General features: G+C 62.3%; 6 protein-coding genes across 6 annotated transcripts in view; 5 read left to right on the forward strand and 1 right to left on the reverse strand.

Moving 5' to 3' along the window:
* The window catches only part of EMIHUDRAFT_457254 (hypothetical protein), a gene marked incomplete at its 3' end in the record, with an annotated part of 9,291 nt that extends 4,234 nt beyond the window's left edge, over positions 1–5,057 (reverse strand). The window contains exons 1-13 of the mRNA XM_005779365.1: positions 4,419–5,057; positions 4,178–4,346; positions 3,691–3,766; positions 3,539–3,567; positions 3,308–3,429; positions 3,060–3,188; positions 2,845–2,934; positions 1,479–1,568; positions 1,367–1,411; positions 1,251–1,298; positions 1,070–1,112; positions 907–1,004; positions 671–832 (exon numbers count right to left, since the gene is read on the reverse strand). Of these exons, the coding sequence (XP_005779422.1) occupies positions 671–832; positions 907–1,004; positions 1,070–1,112; positions 1,251–1,298; positions 1,367–1,411; positions 1,479–1,568; positions 2,845–2,934; positions 3,060–3,188; positions 3,308–3,429; positions 3,539–3,567; positions 3,691–3,766; positions 4,178–4,346; positions 4,419–5,003 (1,686 nt within the window). The remainder of the gene's footprint in view (positions 1–670; positions 833–906; positions 1,005–1,069; positions 1,113–1,250; positions 1,299–1,366; positions 1,412–1,478; positions 1,569–2,844; positions 2,935–3,059; positions 3,189–3,307; positions 3,430–3,538; positions 3,568–3,690; positions 3,767–4,177; positions 4,347–4,418) is intronic.
* Positions 5,058–5,784: 727 nt separating this feature from the next.
* Positions 5,785–9,084, forward strand: EMIHUDRAFT_236193 (hypothetical protein; the record flags this gene model as incomplete). Its single annotated transcript, XM_005779366.1, has 2 exons — positions 5,785–5,790; positions 8,104–9,084. 2 exons carry the CDS (start codon positions 5,785–5,787, stop codon positions 9,082–9,084), a joined length of 987 nt encoding a protein of 328 aa, XP_005779423.1.
* A 473-nt stretch (positions 9,085–9,557) lies between these two features.
* On the forward strand, positions 9,558–10,667 carry EMIHUDRAFT_236194 (hypothetical protein; the record flags this gene model as incomplete). Its single annotated transcript, XM_005779367.1, has 2 exons — positions 9,558–10,010; positions 10,419–10,667. The coding sequence occupies 2 exons, from the start codon at positions 9,558–9,560 to the stop codon at positions 10,665–10,667; spliced, it is 702 nt and encodes a 233-aa protein (XP_005779424.1).
* Positions 10,668–12,499: 1,832 nt separating this feature from the next.
* EMIHUDRAFT_236195 (hypothetical protein) lies at positions 12,500–13,882 on the forward strand (the record flags this gene model as incomplete). Its single annotated transcript, XM_005779368.1, has 5 exons — positions 12,500–12,525; positions 12,595–13,012; positions 13,088–13,225; positions 13,538–13,621; positions 13,796–13,882. The coding sequence occupies 5 exons, from the start codon at positions 12,500–12,502 to the stop codon at positions 13,880–13,882; spliced, it is 753 nt and encodes a 250-aa protein (XP_005779425.1).
* A 2,232-nt stretch (positions 13,883–16,114) lies between these two features.
* On the forward strand, positions 16,115–17,329 carry EMIHUDRAFT_73427 (hypothetical protein; the record flags this gene model as incomplete). Its single annotated transcript, XM_005779369.1, has 1 exon — positions 16,115–17,329. One exon carries the CDS (start codon positions 16,115–16,117, stop codon positions 17,327–17,329), a length of 1,215 nt encoding a protein of 404 aa, XP_005779426.1.
* Positions 17,330–22,729: 5,400 nt separating this feature from the next.
* EMIHUDRAFT_457255 (glycerol kinase) lies at positions 22,730–26,009 on the forward strand (the record flags this gene model as incomplete). The annotated part of the gene is made up of 11 exons (XM_005779370.1): positions 22,730–23,103; positions 23,243–23,387; positions 23,626–23,652; positions 23,721–23,791; positions 23,871–24,021; positions 24,239–24,374; positions 24,536–24,560; positions 24,919–25,032; positions 25,137–25,176; positions 25,270–25,388; positions 25,535–26,009. 11 exons carry the CDS (start codon positions 22,730–22,732, stop codon positions 25,914–25,916), a joined length of 1,584 nt encoding a protein of 527 aa, XP_005779427.1. The 3' UTR covers positions 25,917–26,009.
* Positions 26,010–26,264: the final 255 nt, after the last annotated feature.

A 26,264-nucleotide genomic window follows, 5' to 3' on the forward strand; every position in this document is an offset into this window, starting at 1 on the left:
CGACTCTGGTGCTCGATGCGTCCTGCCCTCTCCTAGACCTTTCCTAGACCTTTCCTGGAACCTTTCCTGGGACCTTTCCTGGAGCCTTCGCGTAGGTGCTCGACGCGTCCGCCCTCGTCGCCGCCGGTCTCCCGGCCGCCTCCGCCGACGCGTTTTGGCCGACCCTCGGCTACGCCTGCGGCAACCTCGCGCAGACCCGTGTGCCGGCCCTCACCGGCATCGCCCACCTCCGCCCGACCCGCGACGAGCTCAAGGCCTTCGCGGCGGCCTTCGGCACCTCCGGCGCCGCCGCCCTCTTCCACATCGTCGGAGTGACGCCGGAGGCGGCCGACTTGCAGACTGCCCTCGGAGCGGCCGGCAGCGGGGAGGGCGTCGAGACGCTGAGGCTGTCGCCGGAGCACTTTGCATCCGCGTGGTTGGCCTCTCGACCGCGGTGAAGAATGGCCCGCGAGGCTGTGAATCATCGAGCCTGAGAGCTGTGAACAGGCGGACCCTTGACAGCGGGGCGCTTTCCAGTGGCGGGCACGACGACGGTGGTAATTGCGGTGACGGAGGCGGCGGCGGCGGCGGCGGCGGCAGCGGCGGCGGCGACTGCAGCGGCGTCGACCTCGTCGCTCTTGGCAACCCGCACCTTTCCTTCTCCGAGGTGGAGTCGCTGGCAGCAATGGTCGGCGGCGGCGGCGGCGGCGGCGGGCTCGTCGGCGGCGGCGGCGTCGGCGGCGCCACCCGGCGCCTCTGCGGCCTCGTCCGTTGGCTCAGGCGACAGCAGCGCCTCGGAGGAGTCTGCGGCGGCGGCGGCGACGCCTCCGTCGCCTCCGAGGCCTCGCCCCGCCTGTTAATTCGTTAATTCGGTAATTAATTCGTGAATTCCCTCCGTCGCCTCCGAGGCCTCAACTAAGTAGTTACCTCGAGCAGCATCTGCATCTGGGCGGGCGAGAGACCGAGCTGGGTCGCCGGCCGGTCGTCGGCGGCAATGGGGCGCTCGAAGAGAGAAGCCGGCGGGCCTAATTAATTGAGTAGTTGTTTATTAACTGTTTAATTAGGCGATCAAAGAGGGAAGCCGGCGTGCCGGAGATGTCGAGGCCGAGCGAGACGGTGGCGCCGTGTCGCGCCTGGCAGAGGTCGCTGCGTAGTTCGTTGAGGAGTTAGGACTCGAGAGGCGGTGGCGCCGTGCAGAGGTAGCTGCCCAGGTACGGGCCGAGATACGGGGGAGATATGGGGGAGATATGGGGGGGGAGATGGGCGCGCGCCTGGCAGAGGTAGCTGCCCAGGTACGGCCCGATCTGCGAGAGGACAACCTAATTAAATAAATAATAAGTATTTAATTTATGATTTATTTAATTCGCCCGATCTGCGAGAGGAGAACCTTCTTGATGATGCGCTCGATGACGGCAGAGACGACAAGCCGGACCTATGGGGGAGATATGGGGAGCTGTAGGGAGATATGGGGAGATATGGGCAGAGACGACAAGCCGGACCGGGCTCATGTCGCTGGGGCCGAGGTTGGTCCTGCACTCGAGGAGGTGGATGCCGAACCCGCGCTCGAACTTCCACTTGCGCCGCTTGGCCTAAGTAAGTAATAATTGGCCTTGTAGACGAGCGGTATCTTATTATTTATTAACTATTATTATTAACTATTATTACTAACTATTATGATTAACTATTATTTATTTGCGCCGCTTCGCCTTGTAGACGAGCGGTATCTTATTATTTATTTGAACTATTATTTATTTAACTATTATTATTAAATGATTAACTGTTATTTATTTGCGCCGCTTCGCCTTGTAGACGAGCGGGATCTTATTATTTATTTAACTCTTATTATGCCGCTTCGCCTTGTAGACGAGCGGGATCTCATTCTTTATTAACTATTATTATTAACTGATCAACTGTTATTTATTTGCGCCGCTTCGCCTTGTAGACGAGCGGGATCTTATTCTAATTTAACTATTACTCTTAAATGATTAACTGTTATTTATTTGCGCCGCTTCGCCTTGTAGACGAGCGGGATCTTATTCTTTATTTAACTATTATTAAATGATTAACTGTTATTTATTTGCGCCGCTTCGCCTTGTAGACGAGCGGGATCTTATTATTTATTTAACTCTTATTATGCCGCTTCGCCTTGTAGACGAGCGGGATCTCATTCTTTATTAACTATTATTATTAACTGATCAACTGTTATTTATTTGCGCCGCTTCGCCTTGTAGACGAGCGGGATCTTATTCTAATTTAACTGATTAACTGTTATTTATTTGCGCCGCTTCGCCTTGTAGACGAGCGGGATCTTATTCTTTATTTTAACTCATTATTAAATGATTAACTGTTATTTATTTGCGCCGCCTCGCCTTGTAGACGAGCGGGATCTTATTCTTTATTAACTATTATTATTAAATGATTAACTGTTATTTATTTGCGCCGCCTCGCCTTGTAGACGAGCGGGATCTTATTATTTATTAACTCTTATTATTAAATGATTAACTGTCATTTATTTGCGCCGCTTGGCCTTGTAGACGAGCGGGATCTCATTATTTATTAACTCTTATTATTAAATGATTAACTGTCATTTATTTGCGCCGCCTCGCCTTGCAGACGAGCGGGATCTTATTATTTATTTAACTATTATTATTAAATGATTAACTGTCATTTATTTGCGCCGCTTGGCCTTGTAGACGAGCGGGATCTTATTCTATATTAACTCTTATTATTAACTATTATGATTAACTGTCATTTATTTGCGCCGCTTCGCCTTGTAGACGAGCGGGATCTTATTATTTATTTAACTCTTATTTATTTAACTCTTATTATTAAATGAGTAACTGTCATTTATTTGCGCCGCTTCGCCTTGTAGACGAGCGGTATCTCCGCCACGAAGCGCGCGGCCACAGCGAGCCGCCCGAAGCCGATCGTTGGCGAGAACTCGGCGCCGAGCACCTTCGGTGCAGGTGCGGGGAGATGCGGGGAGAGACGGGGGAGAGATGGGGGAGAGATGGGGGAGAGATGGGGGAGATACGGGGAGATACGGGGAGATACGGGGAGATATAGGGGAGAGAGGGCACCTCGGTGCGGTTGACGAGCGACACGCCGCGCGCCACAAACTGGAGCAGCCCGCCCGCCGCCTCGTCTGCGCCGGCGGCGGCGTCGCCGTGCCACCGGATCGTGATCTTTGGGTACTGCGTGCGGCCGCCCTTGGAGGCGCGGGAGGAGGTGGAGGCGGAGGCGACGTGCAGCTCTACTCCGCCGGCGAGTTGCTCGAGGTGCAGGTCCTAGACGAGATGCGGGGAGATCGGGGGAGATCGGGGGAGACCGACGCGAGCTGCTCGAGGTGCGCGTCCTTGAAGCCGATGTACATGTCGCGGACGGAGAAGCGGAGGCGGTACCCCTCGCTGGCGGGGAAGTAGTGTGCGCGCCGGCACTCGTTCAGCTCGCCTAGTTAGAGGATGAAGTCATTCATTCACTCATTCCTCAATGAACTCGCGCCGGCACTCGTCCAGCTCGCCTACTCACAGCGGTGGGTGTGAAGAGACGCTGTTCACACCTCTCTGCGCCGGCACTCGTTCAGCCCGCCTGCTCACGGCGGTGGGTGTGAAGAGACGCTGTTCACACCTCTCTGCGCCGGCACTCGTCCAGCTCGCCTATTCACAGCGGTGGGTGTGAAGAGACGCTGTTCACACCTCTCTGCGCCGGCACTCGTCCAGCTCTCCCTGTGTCGAAGCAAGCTTGTCCTCGAGCATCCCCAGCTTCACCTCAATGTCGGCCGCGTCACCTGCCGACGAAGAGCTCGACGCGTCCGTGCCCGTGCCACCTGTTCACGGCTGCAGGTGTGAAGAGACGCTGTTCACAGGAGCTCGACGCGTCCGTGCCCGTGCCACCTGTTCACGGCTGCAGGTGTGAAGAGACGCTGTTCACACGAGCTCGACGCGTCCGTGCCCGTGCCACCTGTTCACGGCTGCAGGTGTGAAGAGACGCTGTTCACAGGAGCTCGACGCGTCCGTGCCCGTGCCACCTGTTCACGGCTGCAGGTGTGAAGAGACGCTGTTCACACGAGCTCGACGCGTCCGTGCCCGTGCCACCTGTTCACGGCTGCAGGTGTGAAGAGACGCTGTTCACACGAGCTCGACGCGTCCGTGCCCGTGCCACCTGTTCACGGCTGCAGGTGTGAAGAGACGCTGTTCACAGGAGCTCGACGCGTCCGTGCCCGTGCCACTGCCCTCCACCAACGGCGGCAGCGGCGCCCTGTCTGGCCGCGGCGGCCGCAGAAACGACATCGTGCCCGCGAGGCCGCCGCCTGGCGAGTCGCTGCGCCAGCCGGGGCTGGCCTCGCGCGGCTCTGCGCGCTCGAGCGCCTAATTCATAATCACACCGAAGTTAACGATTAACCCTGCGCCGAATAATTAATTCGGCTCCGCGCGCTCGACGGCCTTCTCCTGCGCCTTGACCTCGCGCTCGAGCAGCCCCACCGTCTGCTCCATCGCGCCCATCTGCAGCTTGAGCGCCTCCGCCTCCACCTTCCACTTTGCCTTTGCGTCCGAGAGCAGCGCCTTCTCGCGCGCGACGAGGGCGCACCAGGTCGGCGCGGCGGTACGCAGCCGCGCCTCCGCCTCGAGCGCCGCGGGCACGCCGAGGAAGGCGAGCAGCGCGACCGGCAGGCAGCCCGCCGTCGCGCGCGACGTCTCCTCGCACGCCTTTTCGAGGTACGCCTGCAGCTTCTTCTCGCGCTCGCGCTTGACGGAGGCGCCGGCAAAGAAGGCGCGCGAGATGGGGAATGCGTCGGCCACGGCCGGCGTCGCGAGGCTCAGCGTCGCGTGCAGCTGCCGGAACTCGGAGAATCGCTTGGACGACCGCACCGGCTGCGCCGGCTCAGAGGCGGGAGCGGCGGACGGCAGCGTCGTCTCGATGTGGTAGACGGTGTGGCCGTCGAGCTCGCCGTGCCCCGTCACGCGTGGCGCAACCACAGTGGGGACGGATGGGGCGGCAGAGGGAGAGAGGGAGAATGTCGCCATGCGGATGCAATGAGTTGGAGATGGCGGCCGGGCGCCGCCGACCCGACGGAATTCCCTTGAGGACTGCGCCCGGGCGAAATAAAGAATTTCCCCCCTCGCAGGTACGCGACAGGAATGATTCGACACAACCAACGGCGGGCACGTCTCGAGATCATGGTGCGCGCGCTCGCCCCACCCGTGCCCACGGCGGCCCGCGCGTGCGCGCGCGCGGTAGTAGGAGTAGGCTGCGGGTCGTATCACGCCGGTGGTGCACCACCGGTTGCTGATCCTCGGGAGCAACGAACCGAGCAGCCACACAATGAGCGCCAAACAGCAACACATTCAGCGACCAGGGGAGCACCAGCCGAGGTGCTGCCCGCCGAGGCCCGAGCACGCGAGGATGTGCTGCATGCAACATGTCTCTCGGCTGGCTATCTCGGTGTCCTTCTTCATATAGATATCCAAAACCGCGCGTCACATTCCCCTCGAGGGGAACGGGGTTGTGCGTTTATGTGAACAGCGTCTGACTGTCACTGTGGCAGCCAGCTGGCTGTGTGTCTTGTGAGCTTGTTTGTGTCTGTGTGTTGTTCGTGCGTGTCGTCATCATCTGTCCCGCGTCCACCCATACCGCGTTGGTGTCCAGTCCGAGCCTGACTGTTGTTCATCTTTCTACATACATACATCACTGTGCTATTTCGGGGCCCGGAGTTGTGCGTTTATGTGAACAGCGCAAAGCGCGAAATCACGTATTTTCTTGTCAATAACAAGGTCTGTGAATCTCTCACACCCTCACTGTCGTCGTATGCGAGTTTCTTGTTTCTTTCCCCATATTTAAGAGGTCCAACTGACGTCCCCCTTTCCCATAAGCAACAGAGATGTTCCCCATATTCCCCCTTCCTGGACAACCACACACAAGGTCCAACCCTCGCCTTTCCCGTTCCGCTCGCGCTGGCCCCGCCGCGTCGACGCACATATGGCCGCGGGGAGCTGCACGCCCGAGCGGCGCGACGCCTCCTGCTCACGCAACCCGCCGCTCCCTCTCCGCTCCCACCATGCGATGCGCTTCGATTTGGCGCCCGAGCGGCTACGCCCCCCTCGGCCTCACAATCCCTGCCACCTCCCGTTCGCAGGTGAGGCTGCTGCCATCGGGGAGCCGCGAGACGCGGCCGCTGCCGCTCGTTCCCCACCCCTTCACCGAGCGAACCCGCCCGATTGCCCCCACTCTTTTCCGGCGAGAGAGCGACGCAGCCCGCTCGCTTGCCAATCGCTGCCCGGCTCCAGTCCTAGCGCCGAGGACACGAGAGAGTGTGCCGGTCGTCGCGATGCTAACGCCGAGGCGTGCTGCCCGTAGGTGTGGCAGTGACCTGGCTCGACCCTCTCTCTCTCTCTCTCTCTTTCTCTCTCTCTCTCTCTCTCTCTCTTTGAGCATGGCCTCTGCCCTTCATTAGCAAACCACGCGTCAAGCGATCGATTTCTTTTTATCTGTGTAGGCGAGGCTCGAGAGGGAGGGGGGGGGGGGGGGGGGGGGGGGGGGGGGGGGGGGGGGCTGCGGGGTTGGACAGTCTCCAGTCCCCAGTCATAATAGTAGTGCTCTGCACAGTCTGCTAGTACATTCTCCAGTAACCAGCAGGACTCTGCACAGTCTCCAGTAACCATTAATAATAGTACTGCTCTGCACAGTCTAGTGACCAGTAATAATAGGAGTGCTCTGCACAGGTCTCCAGTAACCATAGGAGTGATCTGCACAGTCTCCAGTCCCCAGTCATAACAGTAGTGATCTGCACAGTCTGCTGGTACAGTCTCCAGTAACCAGCAGCAGCAGCAGCAGGACTCTGCACATTGACCAGTGACCATTAATAATAGTACTGCTCTGCACATCTAGTAACCAGTAATAATAGGAGTGCTCTGCACAGTCTCCAGTAACCATAGGAGTGCTCTGCACAGTCTCCAGTCCCAGTCATAATAGTAGTGCTCTGCACAGTCTGCTCGTACATATAGTGCTGCTCTGCACATCTAGTAACCAGTAATAATAGGAGTGCTCTGCACAGTATCCAGTAACCATAGGAGTGCTCTGCACAGTCTCCAGTCCCAGTCATAATAGTAGTGCTCTGCACAGTCTGCTCGTACATATAGTACTGCTCTGCACATCTAGTAACCAGTAATAATAGGAGTGCTCTGCACAGTCTCCAGTCTCAGTCATAATAGTAGTGCTCTGCACAGTCTGTACAGTCTCCAGTAACCAGCAGCAGCACATCTAGTAACCAGTAATAATAGGAGTGCTCTGCACAGTCTCCAGTAACCATAGGAGTGCTGTGCACAGTCTCCAGTCCCAGTCATAATAGTAGTGCTCTGCAAAGTCTGTACAGTCTCCAGTAACCAGCAGCAGCACATCTAGTAACCAGTAATAATAGGAGTGCTCTGCACAGTCTCCAGTAACCAGCAGCAGCAGGACAGTCCCCAGTAATGGTACTGCTCTGCACAGTCTAGTAACCACAGTCATAATAGTAGTGCTCTGCACAGTCTGTACAGTCTCCAGTAACCAGCAGCAGCAGGACTCTGCACAGTCCCCAGTAATGGTACTGCTCTGCACAGTCTAGTAACCACAGTCATAATAGGAGTGCTCTGCACAGTCTCCAGTAACCAGCAGCAGCAGGACTCTGCACAGTCCCCAGTAATGGTACTGCTCTGCACAGTCTAGTAACCACATTCATAATAGGAGTGCTCTGCACACAGTCTCCAGTAACCAGCAATAATAATGGTGCTCTGCACAGTCTCCAGTAACTCCAACCAGTAGCACTTTACTTCCACACGTTGTCCTTCACACAGCCTCTCATTTCAGACCCCCCACTCATGCGCATAGCTGTTCGCACTTCCGACCAATGCAAGCCCCTTAACTCACCCCTCACCGTGCCGCCTGCCCCCCACCTTTCCCCTTCCGCAGACAATGAAGCTCATCCTCGCAGCCTTTGTCGCACTACTCCCTCCCGGCACCCCCACCGGCGCGCCGGTACCCTCACCGCCGCCCTCGCCGCCGGCCTCGCCGCCCTTCCCCCCGGGAGTTGCACCCCTCCCGCCGCCGCCATCTCCACCGGGCACCTTTGCCAACAAGCCCGCCCTGCAGACCGCGGCCGACCTGTGGTGCAGCAACGAGGCGGCCGCCCTGGCTGAGTACGGCAACATCGCGGATTGGGACTTGAGCCGCATCACCGACCTGAGTTGTCTGTTCAGCGCTTCATCGGCGTGGTGCGGTTGGAGCGGGTCCTCCACGACCGGCAAGAGCACGTGCGACCCCGACATCAGCTCGTGGGTCACGTCTGCGGCCACCGACATGAGCAGCATGTTCCACGGCGCCACCGCCTTCAACAAGGACATCTCCTCGTGGAACACGTCTGCTGTTCGCTCCATGATCAGCATGTTCGAAGGCGCCTCCTCCTTCGACAAGGACATCTCCTCGTGGGACACGTCTGCTGTTCTCTACATGAGCGGCATGTTCCGCGGCGCCACCTCCTTCGACAAGGACATCTCCTCGTGGGACACGTCTGCGGTTCTCTACATGACCGGCATGTTCGAAGGCGCCATCTCCTTCGACAAGGACCTCAGCTCGTGGGACGTGTCTGCAGTCGTCGATGGTCTCATGGGCGCCATGTTCGAAGGCGCCTCCTCCCTCAGCGACTGCAACAAGGCGCTCATCCAGGCCAGCTTCAGCACGCAGACGAGCGCGTGGCCCTCGGACTACAACTCGTGGGGCTTGTTGTGCACCGGCGTCTGCGGCGACGGCACTGCGCTCGACGCAGTGACGCGGAAGTGCGAGGTCTCGCTCGGCAACGGTACCGAGGTGCTCGACGGCAAGGTCGAGGTCGTGCTCGGCAGCGCCACCGAGGTGGTCGACGGCAAGGTCGAGATTGCGTGCTCCGACAACCGCCGCCTAGAGGAGGCGCAAGAGGAGGGCGCACAGGAGGCGGCGGCGGCGTCAATCGTCGACGGCCTCCTCGCGCGGCACCCGGACTTCGTCGCCGAACTGCGGCGTGCAAACCTTGATGAGAAGGCCATCAAGATCATGCTCGAGCTCGGGCAGGATTTTCGGCTGCCGGCGCTCGCGTAAGGCGAACGAGCGTCAATGGCATCACTTCGCCTAACTCCAAGTACGCATCGCACGTTCTTGCCCTACCGCCGCCGCTGGACGGCACTCTTGGGCGCCGCCGCCTCGCCGGCCGTGGGCTCGTTCTCGCGCTCTCCCCCTGCCAGCTTCAGGCCAGGGCGGAGGCGTGCGGCTTCTCGCTGCCGGCGGCGCCGCCTCCCTCCGCCTCGCCGTCGCCGCCGCCGCCTCCCTCCTCCTCGCCGTCGCCGCCGCCGCCCTCCGCCTCGCCGTCGCCGCCGCCGCCCTCCGCATCGCCGTCGCCGCCGCCGCCCTCCGCCTCGCCGTCGCCGCCGCCTCCCTCCGCCTCGCCGTCGCCGCCGCCTCCCTCCGCCTCGCCGTCGCCGCCGCCGCTAGGTGTCTCTGTGACTACGGGCGCTTCAACCCCAGACAGTGGAGCAGGACGCCGCCGCCAGCGCGTCCTGCTCGACGCCAGCCAGATGACTGGCCAGCCGGCGTCTACTCTGTACGACTACGCCGACAGCGTCTCCCTCGACGCGCAGTTCTACCTCGTCGACACAATTTCCGGGACCGCTCTCGACCAGACCACGATCATCGCCCTGTGCGAGAGCGCGGCGGCATCGGCGACGTGCGCCACTGGCGACAGGGCCACCACCTCCGAGCTCAAGCTGCTGCAGCTGCTCGACCGCACCGACACGATCCGCGGGGACCCTCTCCTTGACGCCTCCGAAATCCAGGATGCTGGCGCGGGAAGTGGCGTCACCGTCTCGCACGCCAACAAGGTGGAGATCGTTGCCCGTTCCGTCGCCATCTTGGAGGAGGGCCAGACGCTTGATGAGCTGGCCGCCAACGTGACCGCGGAGAACGAGCTAAAGATCACACAGCTCCGTGAAAATACCAACCTCCAAGGCAACTTGGCCTTTACCAGCCTCGTCATGTTCCCTCCGCGTCCCCCCCCCTCGTCGCCGCCGACGCCGCCACCGACCCCTCCGCCGCCACTCTTCCCTCCTAAGATTCCGTCGGACATGCCACAGACGCCCCCGCCCCTGCCGTCGGCGCCGCCGCCCTCGCCGCCGCCGCCGTCGGCGTCACCGTCGCCGCCGCCACCCTCCGCCTCGCCGTCGCCGCCGCCTCCGTCCGCCTCGCCGTCGCCGCCGCCTCCCTCCGCCTCGCCGTCGCCGCCGCCGCCCACGCCGCCGCCTCCCTCCGCCTTGCCTGCGCCGCCGCCGTCCATGTCGCCGTCGCCGCCGCCGCCTCTGCCGCCGCCTCCGTCCGCCTCGCCTGCGCCGCCGCCGTCCGCGTCGCCGTCGGTGGCCCCTTTCGGCTTTACACTCCGCCAGGGCTTCTGCGCTGACGACAACGGCAGCAAGTGCAAGGAGCTTGGCCGCGAATTTCGCAAGGGTGACTACGGCGTCGCGCGGCTTGCGTGCCGACAGCTCTGCGAGCGGACACCTGGCTGCCAAGCCGCCGAGCTTCTTCGCCTCCACAAGACGTATTCGCTCTGCAAGGTGTGCGGCTCGGCCGCCACGCGCACGAACAAGGCGCCGGCGAACAACGTCGAGTGTCTCACTTACAACAACGGGGACTGAGGCTGGTTCCCTGGTGCCCTCCCCTGCGCTGGACGGGCACCCCCCGCCCCGAATGCATGAGCTTACCTGTAGGCGGACACGATGCATTTGCACCAAGGCTTGCGACGAAAAACGCGCTCGGGGGGGGCGAGGACCCGTGCGCGGGGGACGAGGACCCGCGCAGGTGGCGAGGACCCGTGCGGCTGGGCGTGCGGCTGGGTCTATGAGGGGACTGGGGCTGGCGCAAGAGGGCCTCGGCGCCATCCACCGTGGTTGCATGTGCATGTAGCGGGGACCGACCGGCCGGGGTGGTGGGTGGCGCCTCTCACCCGGCGTCGTAGACGTAGTCCGCGCTGCATGAGGGTTCTTGTGTGCAGCGTCCCATGTAGTACTTGCCGGTTTTCTGCCTGCTTGCTTGTTTCTGGGCTCTAGGTGGTGGCGCCCACGTTGCACGAGAGCATGTGTACCGGGCAGGAGCTGTGAAAGTCGCAATTTTGGTCACTTGTAGTGAGCGTCGGGCTGGTGGTTCGACACCGAGTTTGAAAGATCTGTTTCTCTACGTCTCTCTTCACAGGAAAATCCTGTGAAGAAAAGCGGAGAAAAAAACAGAAACCTTTTCTGCCTCGGCCTTAGCCGTCGGTACTCCGAAAGCGTGCTATCCAAGTAGCACGTGAACCTGGTTTGTGGAGCTCCCGCACCTGTTCTGACAGAGACCTGGCCGTTCTGACAGCGTTCTGACAGCGTTCTGACAGCGTTCTGACAGCGTTCTGACAGCGCAAAATCCTCCCCTCTCTTCACAGCTCAGGGGTTCTGACGTTCCCAGTTGCCCCGCTCCTTCCCTCTTCCTGTCTTGAAGTCTCCCTCCGAGCCACGGACGGACTCAACACACAGCACGTCCTCCCAAGCGCCAAGGCGACACTCTCACGTTGAGGCGTACGTAGGCCCTGTTCTGACACAAACTTGGTCCCCGTTCTGACACAAACTTCAACTTTCAACTTCGAGTCCAAGTTCGCCTGTTCTGACAATCTGTTCTGACAATTTAAAAAGAAATGCGTGCATCCCACCAAGCGGGAGCGCAAACAGCTGTAACCGTCGACAGGAGCACGCCAAGGCCGCCATCATGCCGGGGCCTCGAGGCAGCAAACGCGCTCTTGCGATGGTCTGCGGCGCAGGCTGGAGCCCCGCGACAGAGCCGAAGAAGCTGCGGCCCGGCAGCAGCCACGCCGAAGCGCCGCAGCACAATGTGCGATGTGCGGGCCCGGCAGTCCAGTTAGACGCGAAGGCTGCTTCCAAGACGGCAGCCTCGGGTCACGAGGGACCGAACGTGCCGCTTGCGACGCCGCCGCGCCGTCCTTTGGCACCACCGCCAAACGGCCCTTGCTCCTCCGAGACACGCGCCGCAGAGACGCGCTTGTCGCCGCCAAAGCAACAGCAGCAGCAGTGGCAGCGAGACTTAACGTTTGCAGTGCGGCCTCGCCGCAGCCCAGCCGCCGCTCGCCTTGCCCTGGCCAGGCGGCCGAGCAGGCGGTGCCCGCAGCCGAGGCAGATCAGCGGGATGGGCTCGAGCGGGCGCCGCCGCCCCCTGGCGCCGCGCCCGCGAAGGAGCCTGCAAAGGCGGGGGCGATCGGCGAGGCGGCGGCGCTCGCGTCTTGCAGATGTTCACACTTGGCCCGCTCTCGCGTGCTGGCAACGTTCTGACAGTACCCTACCCACAAAAGTGTTCTGACAGCGTTCTGACAGCGTTCTGACAGCGTTCTGACAACGTTCTGACAGTGTTCTGACAGCCGTTCTGACAGCTTTTTGACGGTAATTTACAGTTAAGACTCACCATCTGGTCTGAATAGAGGAGAGCGATGTCAGTGTTGGTTACAGCAGAAAGGTTCCTTAATTCGCTCCACTACAAAAAAAGTCCGGTGGGGAACCGACATCATGGCCCCGAATGCCGCAGGGAGGAAAGGGGGAGAGAGGAAGCCAACGCGACGTGCGCAGAGGATGAGGATATAAACTGGGACGACGCAGCGGAGGGGATAGGCGAGGGAATCGAGGGACCGGAGGGCTTTCGCGACAGCGACGATGACGACGAAGAAAGAGGAGGGGACGGAGGGGCGACACGCAGGAGGAGCGAAATCGCTAACGGCCCGAGCAGAGAGGGCGACGGCGGGGCACGAGGGAACAACGGAGACGCTACCGATGACGCGAACCGAGGCACGGACGCCGGCGGGGACGGGGAGGGCGACAGCGACGTCGAGGTTGACGCAACCGTATCGAGAGCGCCACCCAAAAAGGGGCGGACAGCCATGGAGGTCACCGAATGGAGGGCGAACGGCACGATGCGAAAAGGCAGGGCGAGGCGGATGGAGAAAGAAGTGCCGAGAAGGCCATGGTGGAGGGGAGGGACGGGAGGACGAAAGAAGGGCGAGGAGGACGAGCGGCCCGCACAGACCGCGAGCAGACAGCGCCTGCTGGCCATTTCGAGACATTCGCCAAGAACGCTAGCTACATGGGAGGGCTTCGTGAAGGATGGATTGAAAAACATTCGAACAAAGAAGAGGCGACGGGAGGAACCGGCGGAGGATGCAGTGACGTGAGACACACACACACACACACACACACACACACACACACACACACACACACACACACACACACACACACACACACACACACACACACACCGCTCACCCACGCGCACTGGGCCTTGCACTTTGAATGCCGTGGGGCTCCTGTCGTCAGACGTGGAGACGCGAGGGTTGCCCCCCCTTGCCCCACCACCTCGTGTGTGTGGAGAAGTTTACCTTACCTTACCTTACCGAATGCCGTGCTCTCTAGGAAAGGTGCGGGAGCTCCACAAACCAGGTTCGTGTTCAAACTCTCTCGGGTTGTTGCACGAGTATATGGGCCACGATGTCTCAAATATGAGGGGTTTTGACTCCTACCGGCTCCTGACGCTATTCCTGGCAGCTCTAATGGCCAGGGTCAGTAGTGTTGTGATAGATGGTGCCCATACTAGCGCAGGAGCTGCCACACTCGCCCGGACCGTCCCCTTCTGGGGCCGGTTCCGCAGCCCGCGAGAGCCGACAGCGGGGCCGTGCCGCGGGTGCCTACTGCCGAGTGCCACAAACACTGCGCCGTCCCGCCATCACCTACAGGCTGTCTTGTGGGATGGTTGGGATGTCCAAACGCCACCATCTTGGCTCTTGCGACCTCAAACCCGCAAGCTGTATGGGTGGTCCTGACGTCGACAGACGCCCGATGACCACGGTGAAGCTGAGCCGGAACGAGTCGACAAGTCTCGCCTGAGCCCGTGGCGGTCGCCGGCTGAGTCGTTGTGCACGGTATGATGTAACATACTTCCGGGCCGGTGTGCGGGGAGCGAACCTTAACGACCGCCCAGAAGCTTTCTGAGCGAACCAATCGGGCCAGGATCATCAGCATATGTCCCCTGCACAACATCGTGGGCGTTTGAGCGGTATTTGAGGAGCACCGCGACTCTGAAGTTCGGCCGGGTGGTCTGCAGACCCCCCCCCCCCCCCCCCCCCGGAGCAGCAGAGGCTCCGTGGGGTCGAAAAGTCGACGCTGGGAGTCGCACTCGTCAAACCGTCGCAACACCACGCGGTCCGCACGTACCTCCCACATCCCCTCCACCGCTGAGAAGGCGCAGATCGACCGCCGGGCCGCGTAGTCGTCGTTAAGGAGCGGTTTTTGGAGCCGTACGAAGAGGTCCCAGACACGGGCGAACATGCGGTTTTTCGACGACCACACGCGATGTGGTATCTGGTTTTTGCTAAAAACGGGCCGCCTAGTGCAGCATCACTAGTACAACACGCAACCACACTGAGAGCTCCACACTAGCCGGTATAGGCGAGCCCCGGCGGCCTCACCGTCGCCGCTCGCGGCGGAGCCGACGGCGGAGCCACGGGTCGGTGCGACCTTTTGGGGGCCCATGAGCTCGCCGGGACGTCACCGATGGCTCGGCGCGCCTCTTCCCGCCAGCGCGGGGCGGCCCACCTACAGGAGCGAGGGGGAGGTGGTCGTGCGCTCACTTTGGCGGTCGCGCGCGAGGTGAATACTGGGTGTGAAGCGCGCAGGAGGCGATAGTGGGCGCGCCGGCGGTCGAGCCACCGAAGAATTCGACGTGGCGCAGCTCCGCGCCGGCGGGGACGACCGAGCACATGATGTCGGCGGCGGTCACGCGACGAGGGAGAGCCGCAGGAGCCCTCTGAGAGCCAGGCGCCGAAAAGCAGCGTGGGCGGCGGCCGCTATCAGCCACCTGTGGGCGGTCATCGGGGTCGCGGTCAAGCGCTGCCAGGGTTGGATCCGGTGCGTCTGGTATCACTGGTGGGCTGGGTGTGCAGCAGCCGCGCTCAAAAAGAGGCAAAAAACTCGACAACTGTTTGGAGTGTCAGCTCTCTCGACACACCGTGCTCGGCCCGGCTGGCAAGCTGGCTGGTGGTCGCGCGCAGCGCGTCCGCGCGGCTGCGACTGGTCGGGCACCTCGGCTGGGTCCATCAGCACGAGGCCCGCCCCGTCGGGAAGCCCAGCGAGCGCATGGGCGGCCGGCGCGAGCGGAGATCGGCGGCCGAGAATCCGACTCGTCTGATGCATCCCGTCATCAGTGTTTTTTCACTATTTATGTGACCGACTCGGCAATCCTCCTCCTCCTCCTCAATTGCGTCGCTCATCTGGAGGCTCTTGACGACGGCAGTCTGGTCGACGGGGTGCGGCGCCACCGCCGCCGGCTTGGCCGCCGGCGCCGTCGCCACGCGGTAGAAACGCGGTCGCTTGCCCGGGGATGCGCTGTCGAGGCTCACCACGCGAGCCGAGCGTCGGCGGTGTGCGAACACGCGTCCCATCACCAGCAACAGTGCCGCGACAACGGCCGCGACAACGGCAAGGATCACAGCGGCCGAGACGCCGCCTTTCTTAGTGAGGAGACGCACCACGGTTGGTGTCGCGGGGCTGGGGTGGGACGGCGGCGAGGTGGGGTGCATGTACCTCAACAATAACTCACGTATTTTTTTTTGAGTCGGCGACACAGCCGTCAGTCGTCCTCCATCAGGACACGCTGGACGCCCTCTGGACGCTCTGGAGCGGTGCGCGCAGCCCCAAACTCGCGGGGATCGAAGCGCCAGCTGTAGTGCTGCTGCCTGTTCCACTTCCTGGGCAGCAGCATCAGCCACTGCTGCCCTGCCGGCTCGTCAAAGTCCGGGTCCGCGTCCCACTCCCAGAGCACCGCACCGGCCGGCACCAGTGCAATACTGGATGTGATAGCACCCCCCTCCCTCTGCGCTCTCACTCGTGGGACATCGGACAAGTCGCGGAGGTTTCGTGCTCCGATGCTGCTCGTCGTCACCGCTGTGGCGGCACTCCGTTGCCCTCCCGGCAGAACGGTGGTGGCGCTCCGCAGTCCAGCCGGGCCACTGCGTTGCGCCAGTCCAGTCGGGCCACTACGTTGCGATTCGCTGCGTATGAACACGGAGGTGGAGGTGCCTCCGGCCGACGTCCAGGAGGGCCCGGCCGTGGTTGCCATCCGAGAGTACTTTGGCGCGTGGAACCGACGCGACATGGACGCGGCCTGTGAGTGCTTCGCGGACGAGTGCGTATACGACGACACTCAGTACAACGGCGCATTCTCTGGAAAGGTGGCCCTCAAGCAACACCTCCTCCGCGTCGCAGACGCTCTTCCACCCACGTTCCAAGTTTGCATAGATGAAGTGGCAGACGGCGGCAGCACGGTGGGCGTGCAATGGCATGTCGAGAACGATGGCCGCCCGCTACCGTTCACACGTGGATGTTCCATGTACAAGGCCGATCCATCGACGGGTCTCCTCATCTCCGGGTTCGACGTGCCCGAGCCGGCGCCCTTCAAGCCTGGCTCCGCCTCGCTGCTCCTGCTCGGCGTCGCCTCGAAGGTGATCGCAGAGCCGATCCGCGCGGTGCCTCTCGTGGTGTGGGGGCTGTACGTGAGCATCGTCTTCTTCTCAAACGGCATTCTGCCAGGGCCCGATGCCACGCAGCTCGATCCCGCCACATGGACCGAGGTGATCGGCCTCTCGCTCAACTTCTGGCTCGTGGCGCCCATCCTGCACCTGCCCTTCTCGCCCGCCCTCCACCCTGGCCTCGAGGCAATCTTCAACTTGCTGCTCGCGTGGGCGGCCGCCTTTGCCGGCTTCCTCTCCGACGGACGGCCGGGGCGACCCTCCGGCTCCATGGTCCCCGTTGTTGCGGGCATGCAGTTCCTCACGAATGCCTTCCTGCTGCCGTACCTTGTCGTGCGAGCGCCGGAGTCGAACGCTCCCGTGTATTACGACGAGTTGGAGCCAAAGGAGGCGCTCGTGAGCGAGTGGCGTGGGCTCGGGCCGCTGCTGGCGACGGTCGGCACCGGCTCGCTCGTGTGGGGCCTCGTGGCGCGGCCTGAGTTTGGCGAGCTCGCGACGCGGTGGGCCTCGCTGATTGATCTCCTCTCCGCCGATCGGCTCGCCTCGTCGTTCGTCGTCGACCTGGTGCTCTTCGCCCTTTTCCAAGGCTGGCTTGTCGACGATGATCTCCGGCGGCGCGGCGTCACCGACACGTCGGAGTCCGCCACGCTGAGTGCCGTTGCCAAGTTTGTGCCCTTTTATGGCATGTGCGCATACCTGGCCTTGCGCCCCGCGTTACCGACTCGTCCAGAGCTGTCGGAGTGAGGAATTTGCCAGGGGGGCGGCGATGGGGCCGGCTCTAGCTGTGCATGGAAAGGCAACCACTCGCCCCGCGTGCGCAGCGCCCGCAGCCCCTGCCTCACGAATGTGGTATAAGCTGAAGCCGTGTTCGTACATACGCAGCGACACGAGTCGAGTTGACAGTACATTGTACGGGACGTAGGTTCCTAGGACCACAAGTGTACGTAGGACCACAGGGTGATGGCCGCGCCAGCCGTCATTCTGCGCGTTAAAGCTCCTTAGCAGATAAAGGACTCCCGCATAGCAATAGTTACACTGTTTAGGACGTTCAGAAAGACAAGAGAGAAGGGTACCACACGGTCCCACACGGTCCCACGGGTCCCACGGGGGGGGGTGCTCGAAAAAGAAGCGGCGTCTACTAAAAACGCGCACGAGAGGGGAACACGACGCGCGATGGAGGCGACGGCGGCGAAGCAAGGCCCCAAGCTGGTGGCGCCGCTCAATCGACGGCCGCACGCAGCTGAAGGAGAAGGGCGCGACGCGCTCGAGCGAATTCCTACAGCACTCAGCAGAGTTACTTTTTACAGGGGTCGGGTTATGGAAGGCGCTAGGCGGCTCATTACACCTCATTTCACATTTTTGGTTTTCGACAGATACAGCCATTTGGTTTTCGGCGCTTGGAGAGCAGTCCTCACAGCTTCATCGGGGACCCACAGGCCCCATGCTCGTTGGAAAGGCCTGAGTGAGGCACCGAGACAGCATGGGGCCTGTGGATCCCCGGATGAAGCTGTGAGGCGTCGCGCGCGTGAGGCATGCTCTCTCCAAGCGCCGAAAACCAAATGACTGTCGAAAACCAAATGTGCCCTTCCATCCATACACTACCGGTACCGGACCGGTACCGGGACCGGTACCACCGACCGGTACCGGTCCCGGTACCGGGACCGGTACCGGTGCCGGTACTGCGTTCTGTATCCCAGCCCCTTGACTATCCATACAGTTCACAGATGACAGAACAACACCAGGGAAAAAGATGGCCGACGTCGGTGGCCCTCCGTCGCCAGACTCCCGTCGGCAGAATCCAACGGTGGCGGTATGCGTCGCCGGGCAGTTGCGCACATTGCTCGAACAGTCGTTGCAGGACCACTGGCAGAATGTCGTGCTCCAGCCCTTGCAGCACTCGTACGCCATCTTCTTGCAGGTCAGCACCGAGGGCGCCGGCAGGGTGCTGCCCTCTGCTCTCGAGCACCTCGCAAGCTGGCTCAAGCCGTGGGCGTCAAGCATTGCGACGGACGAGGACGTGCTACTGGCGCATAACACCAGCGTGAGCGCATCGCTGCAAGCCATGCGCGTCGCGAGATTGCTGCACAATGGGCTGCGCGGCACGCTGGGCCTTCGCTGGGAAGGATGCCTTCGCGACATCGAGTCGGCCGAAACGGAGCACAGGCACACCTTTGGCTGGGTGGTTCGTACACGGCCAGATCTGGCCTGGCGGTGCACCCTGCCTCGCCTCAGCCTGTGGCCCGCGCCGCGCCAGCTGGACTCAGTCCTTTTGATGGCAGACTATGCGGCGGTCATGCCGCGGCAGATGGCGGCAGCGATGCTCCAGCTGCACCATCGGGTGAGCAATGCAAGCGCTGGGTCATGCGGCATGGCCTTGTTCGAGCACGACGCCTGTATGGACGCGCTGCTGCACGCGCTCCGCATCGGCGCGTGCGAAATCGTCCCGCGTGCCCACCTAGTCCGGGCGGCAGATCTGAGGCGCGGGCTGCGCCCTGCTCGAGGCCCATTGCCGACTTGCCAGATCGGCTGGTCAGCAAGCCGACCCGATGCACCGCCGGGGAGCTTTTGCCTGCCGTCGGCGTCGCTGCTGCTCCCGTGTTCGTCCGCATCCTTCGTCGGCAAGCACGGGATGGGCAGCTGGCGATGCAGAGCCAATGCCACGGCATTCGCCCGGTGGCGTCGCCTTGCCGCGCGTGTGCATGCAGATGCTGACACGGGCAGGCCGTGGTGGCAAGTGCCACCTCCAGGCAACGCAAGTGCACAGCCGCACCGTGGTGAGAGGGCGTCGAGTCAATGTGAGCGGGGGAATCCTGGCCGCTCTCGCTGTACGTGACCGGACGGGAGCCGTCGGCTCTCGTCTATTAGTTGGTGATGTGCCACGCCACGTGAGACGTGTGCCACCCGTCCGTGAGCACACTCGCATGCCTTTGCATGCCTGCTTGTGGACTTTGCTGCCGTTGCTTTGTGTCGCCGTTGTCCTGTGCCGTGTCCGTTGTTTTTTGTTCAAACGATCGCTAATCAGAGGGGGACCCCTCGCATGCTGTTCGGCTCGCGCACGAGCTAGGCGTCTACTCAAACGGCCGCGCATGGGCCGGAAAAGGCTGGGTTCGCTTATGACGCTGGAGGGCTTCCGGACCCGACATTGTGGCTTTTCCTTAGGAAGAAATTTCCAGTCCGCTTCCGCAGAGGCTACCTCGGTACCCATCGAAGCCGAGTCGAAGCTGCCCGCTGGGCTAGGCGCGGCCGATCTAAATCGTCATACACGTACCGCGCCACGGCGTAGTTGGTCGAAGGGAGTCTATCCGCGCTCCCTGGCTTATCCCTGGCCTGGCGCTGGCGGCCGACGCCATCACCATCGACCAGCGCATGGCCACATGCGGCGTGCTCCCGCGCGGACGGTACAACCACCATGCTGACGACGCGCGTTACCGAGAGTATGTGTGGACGAACATGCTGACTCTGCCTACGAGGGTTCTCACTTCTTTTTCCCGGCAGCCGCAGGAGCAGGTGGCATGTCCTGGCCTTCTGGCGGCGTCCACAGCGGCTCGAGCGTCTGCGGGCTGCTCCCGTCGTCCGCAGCTGCAACGACCTTGCACAGGATGCACACCTCCTTTGGTTTCAGCACCTGCGTCGCCATCGTTTTCCCCATGTCCATCAGACCGACGGTGCTTCCGTCCTCGCGCTGCAGCTCCACCGGCTCTGCGAGGTCACTGTAGCCACAGTTCTCCTCGGGGCGGGTCTGGCCGGGGCGGGTCGGGCCGGGGCGGGCCGGGGCGGGCCGGGGCGGGCCGGGGCGGGTGGGTTGATTTCGGAGTGACTCGGTGTGATTCTCGGTTGATCTCGGGCGATCCCCCACACAGGTGAGCGACACGTACATCACCCACATCATTCAGGAGTGGTTCTATGGCCGTGTTGAGCGGTACATCAAGCAATGGTTCGAGCAGCACTGTCCGATGGACATATGCCTCGCTGACCATCACGGCAAGTACGCGTCCCGACAGCGGCTTGACGGCGAGCGCTTCTTAACTTGGGTCTACCGATGTATGAACTCCTGGGGCGGTATCCCCATATCTGTCTTTGTCGAGACGACCTCCATGCGCGATCCAATCACAGTTCGAGCGCACAACGGCTACAGAGAGGCGGCCAGGGTGCACGGGCATGAGCCGCCCTACCATAACGTGGTGGACAATCCGCACAAAGACGGGCCAGGTTTGCTCGAAAACAACTATCCTGGAGGCGGCAAAGAGCAACTCCTATTCGGCGGGTCGGTCGTCCAAGTCGTTACCGAGAGCGAGTGCGACGCCGCGTGTGCCTCCCTGCGGCAACAGGCCGCCAGCGCCGCCGGGCGGCGTGGTCAGCCTCGCGTGTATTGGGACACTGAGAATGCGATGCGGCCAGGTGGAGCATCGGGCACGGCCAAGGCCGACTTGGTGCAGATTTTGGCGGGTGCCGACGCGTGCTATCTATTCCGCGTTTGCTTGTGGCCGACGTGCTTTGCGTCGTTCGCGCGGCTGCTTGGGGAACGCTCACCCCGACGCACAAGCTGCCCGCCGGCCCGGCAAAGGCGCTCAAGCAGGCGTCCGAGGTTGCCGTCGGAGAGACGGTCTGGATCGCGTCGCCGGCCGCGGGCACGCTCGTGCAGGCGCGTCTATACCCCCAGCACCACATACACACCCCTGCCTATCTCCCGATGCGAGCCCCCCCCCACCCCCCTCTTGCCAGGCGCCCGTCCTCAAGATAACCAAGGTCGTGGCCGACGGGCTGCACAGCCCGCTCACCAAGCACGGCGGCTGGCCGGTCGTCGACGGCGTCGCGACCTCGTACAGCAGCGCGGCCGTCGTCGCGCGCAACAAGTACCTCGTCCCGCTCGTCGAGGCGGTCTGCCCCTCCCTCGGCCGCCTCGTCGTGGCGGCCGTGAACCCCAAGCCGATGCACTACATCGATGGCGAGGTGAGCCCTCTTCCGCCGTCCCATGTTATATCTCACGTGTCCCCACTCCTCCCCACCCAGTCGCCCACGTTCGCCTCGCTTTCGACCGAAGGTGGTCGAGCCAATCTCGTCGCTCGAGGTCGCCGCTGCCGTGGCCGTCACGGCCGCCGCCACCCTTGGCGTGCGCAAGATCACGGCGCGCAAGTAATGCGCGAAGCGGGGTGCTCCAGCTCGGATCGCGCGGTTACGTGTTCTATCACGCTTGCGGCAACACAGCTGCTGTTTTGGTTCTCAACCTCCTCGTCAGGAAAGTTGAAAGTAGACCCCCCCCGATGAACACACCAGTGAGGGAGGGCGAGACGATCGAGGGGTCCCGTACCATGCGGAATCGACCCTATCCAGTGCTCAAGTGCTCAAGTCAGGCCCATAGAGCTGAAGCGTGAAGGAGAAAAACGTGCGCTTAATCGCGATGTTGATTGTTGTGCGCCAGAGCTGCTTTGCGCATTACTTTAGCGTGACGAACTCGACCAAACGCGTGGGCACGTACTTGAATGCAGCGCGTGAGCCGCTCTGATCGACGCACTTAAAGCCAGCCTGCCTCGCAACGTCCGCGAGAAGCTCCCGTCCGACAGCGTTGATCGAATCCGTGTCCACGTAATCGACCTGCATAAATTGAACGTGGCTGCGTCGCTATCTATGGCCTATGCTCCATGCGCAAGAAGTTTTTCAGCTCGTCAGTCGTGGACACGCCGTTGGCCTCGGCAGTGTCGTAGATGTACTGCCAGAACTCAGACTCAGGAGCTTCATTCAGGGAAGCTGCCCTGGAATACGCGGTACGCCTTCTTCCAGAGCTCCTCGCTGGCATCCGTCGACGCCCGCTTCTTGGGTCTTGGAGCCATGGAAGGTGGCACGCCTTCAAACCGAGCGTGGTCCAACTGGCTGAGGTATTTCTTCTGAGCACTGGATGGAGCCGCACTGGATAGGGTCGATTCCGCATGGCACGGGACCTTGTTCATTTGGGGGGGGGTCATAACAAACACGGTACAGGATCGAGGTGCACGCTGCTGAAGCAGTGTGAGTGTCGTCCCGGATATGACACCAACGCGGTATGGGAATCCTCGCTACAAAACGCGGCCAAAAAAAGCAATCCCTCGAGACCTCGAGAGGGTTATGAGCTTTGGAGGTCGATACCTCGACACGCCTTGCTTCTCCTCAATGCTCGCTGCGACGCTCTCCAGACCCGCCTTGGCCACGCGAGGCCTGTGTGCGCGCGCCGCCTCGTCGCTCATCGCATCCATCGACCAGGGTACCTCCAGCTCGCGTGTCATCCTTTACGACGCCGTCACGCTCAGGCCGGTCGCGTCGCACCAAGTGGAGCTGCAGTCGGCAACGAGCAACCCGCAGGCGGGCTGGTCGCAGATGGACGCCAAAAGGATTGTGGGGACCGTCACCGACTCGGCTGCCGCGGCGCTCGCGGCCGCGGGCGCCAGCGCCTCTGACGTCGTCGGCGTCGGCATCACCAACCAGCGGGAGAGCACGGTAGTGTGGGACAAGCGGACGGGCGAGCCGCTGTACGACTGCATCCTGTGGTGAGCACGCCCCGGCCCCTAGGAAGGGGGGCGGCGCGAAGGGAGAGACGCGGCGCGGCGGCGGCCGACGTCTTTGCGGCGCCCGCAGGACGCAGCACAGCCACCAGACTCCGTCCCTCCCCCTACTCTCGCGGCGCAGGCACGACGCGAGGACCGCGACGACGGTGTCCGCCCTGGCCGACGAGCTGGGCGGCCAGGACGCGCTGCGCGCCACCTGCGGCCTGCCTCTCTCGACTTACTTTTCGGGCGTCAAGCTGCGCTGGCTGCTGGAGACAGTGCCCGCCGTCAAGGAGCCTAGAAGCGGAATATCTCCCCCGTATCTCCCCGCACCTGGCAGCACGGAGCCTAGAAGCAGAAGACGTGCTTCTTGTGCCCCCAAACTAGCGGTCGAGAGGACACGCAATCAGCCGCATTCAGCCGCATTCGCTGCTCTCGTAGCCCCTCGTCCTCACGCGCTGCTCTGAAGGCACTGCACGGTACCGTCTTCCCCGCCCTGAGTTCTGGCGCCTTCCACTCGCGCAGGTCAAGGAGGGCTTCGAGTCTGGGACGGCGCTTGTTGGGACCGTCGACTCGTGGCTCGCGTGGAACCTTCTAGGAACCTTCTAGGAACCTTCTAGGCGCTCGTTGGGACCGTCGACTCGTGGCTCGCGTGGAATCTGACCGGCGGCGCGGGCGGCCGCGCCACAAGGCACGTCTCCGACGTGACCAACGCGTCGCGGTTAATTTATTAACCAAGGCCGTCATTAATAATTAATTGACCACTCAAGGCACGTCTCGGACGTGACCAACGCGTCGAGGACGATGCTGATGAACCTCTCGACGTGCGGCTGGGACGGCGGCCTCGTGCGCGCGCTGGGCGTGGGCGCGGCGGAGGGCGCCCTCCCAACCATCGTCTCGTGCGCCGAGGAGATTGGGCGCGTCGACGGCGGGCCGCTGCATGGGGATGCCGCTCACGGGGAGGACTGGAGACCAGCAGGGCCCTCTTCACACCTCCAAGCTGTGAACAGGCGCCGCTCACGGGGAGGACTGGAGACCAGCAGGGCCCTCTTCACACCTCCAAGCTGTGAACAGGCGCCGCTCACGGGGAGGACTGGAGACCAGCAGGGCCCTCTTCACACCTCCAAGCTGTGAACAGGCGCCGCTCACGGGGATGATTGGGGACCAGCAGGCCGCCATGGTCGGCCAGCGCTGCTTTGGTGTCGGCGAGGCCAAGATCACTTACGGCACCGGCGCCTTCATGCTCGGCCGACCTAGAAGCAGACCACGGATTCGTGCACCCCAACCAGCACTCAAGAGGACACGTACTCAACCGCATCCCGCACTGCTCCGCTGTGCTCACAGCCTTCGCACCCACTCGTGCTCACGCGGTGCTCTGAAGACTCCGCACAAGACCGACTCCACGCCCCCCCATGTCGGCCTACTCGCGACGCAGGCTCGTTAACAGCGGCGGCGCGCCGGTGCCGTCGAGCCACGGGCTTCTCTCGACGGCGCTCTACCGCTAATTATTTTTTATTTATTAATTATTAATTAGGTGCCGTCGAGCCACGGGCTTCTCTCGACGGCGCTCTACCGCAAGTTAATTATTAATTATTAATTATTAATTAGGTGCCGTCGAGCCACGGGCTTCTCTCGACGGCGCTCTACCGCCAATTAATAATATTATTAATTATTAATTAGGTGCCGTCGAGCCACGGGCTTCTCTCGACGGCGCTCTACCGATTCGGCGCGAGTGCGCCCACGCAGTGCGCGCTTCGAGGGGGGGCGGCCTCGCCGTCGAGGAGCCTCCCAGAAGCCTTCCAGGAGCCGCCTCTCTAGGTACGCGCTCGAGGGGGCGGTGGCTTCGTGCGCGGTCGGGATCAACTGGTTCAAGGACTCGCTTGGCATGATCGGCACCGCGCCGGAGATCTCGTCGCTGGCCGCGCAGGCGCCGTCCCCTCATCTCTCCCCAGATCTCCCCGTATCTCGGCGCTGGAGATCGATCTCATCGCTTGGCCGCGCACACTGCCCGCCGGCGCGGTGCTCGCACCGGGCAGTGCCTCCACGGCTGTGGTGGTGCCTTATGGCGGGTTCGGCGTGAGCGCTAACGCGGAGCCTGATGAATCCCCTGAGCATGTCTGAATCGTCGTGAGTGCGTTAGCGGCGCCACCGCCCTTCTTTGCCGCGCAGGTGCCGGAGGGGACGGAGGGGCTCGTGTTTGTGCCCGCCTTTGGCGGGCTGCTCGCACCGCACTGGCGCGACGACGCGCGCGCGACGCTGGTCGGGCTGACCCTCGCGCACGACAAGCGGCGCGTCGCGCGGGCGGTGCTCTTAATGAACTCTTAATGACCTCTTAATTCGCTGTAATTAACTCTTAATTAGGCGCGTCGCGCGGGCGGTGCTCTTAATGAACTCTGAATGAACTCTTAATTCGCTGTAATGAACTCTTAATTAGGCACGTCGCGCGGGCGGTGCTCGAGGGCATCGCCCACCAGGCCAAGGAGGTGACTGTCTGCATGGCCGCCGACACCGGAGCGGCGCTCACCGGCCTGCGCGTCGACGGCGGCGTCGCGCTCTCCGACGAGCTGCTGCAGTACCAGGCGGACTTGTGCGGCATCGCTGTCCAGCGGCCGCGCGACGTGGAGACGACCGCGCTTGGCGCTGCCATCGCTGCCGGCTTGGGCGCCGGGGTCTGGAGCTCGATCGCCGACATCCCATCGAGCGGCGACGACATCGAGCGCACCTTTGAGCCCGCCATTTGCGAGGAGGAGCGGACGGCGCGCTGCGCGAGCTGGCAAAAGGCGGTGGAGTCGTCGTTTGGGTGGGCGCGGGAGTAAAAGGCGGTGGAGCCGTCGTTTGGGTGGGCGCGGGAGTGAAGAAGGGCAGCGCGCGGACCGAGCCATGTAGCATGTACTCCGGGCGCGTGGGCCGAGGCGCGGCCCCATCGTCGCGGTTGAAGCATCTGTAGTTTTGATTGCTCGGACACGCCGGCATGGCATATGTCTCCTCGGCGCTGCGGCGTGCGGGGCATACTTTGTAGGTAAGGTAAGGTAAGGTAAATTTCTCCACACACACAAAGTGGTGGGGCAAGGGGGGGCGACCCTCGCATCTCCACACCCGGACACGGGCAGGAGCCCCACGGCATTCAAAGTGCAAGCACTGGCCCGGTGCACGTGGGTGAGCCT

This window comes from Emiliania huxleyi, assembly GCF_000372725.1.
Source record: "Emiliania huxleyi CCMP1516 unplaced genomic scaffold EMIHUscaffold_231, whole genome shotgun sequence".
Classification (NCBI taxonomy): Eukaryota; Haptophyta; order Isochrysidales; family Noelaerhabdaceae; genus Emiliania; species Emiliania huxleyi.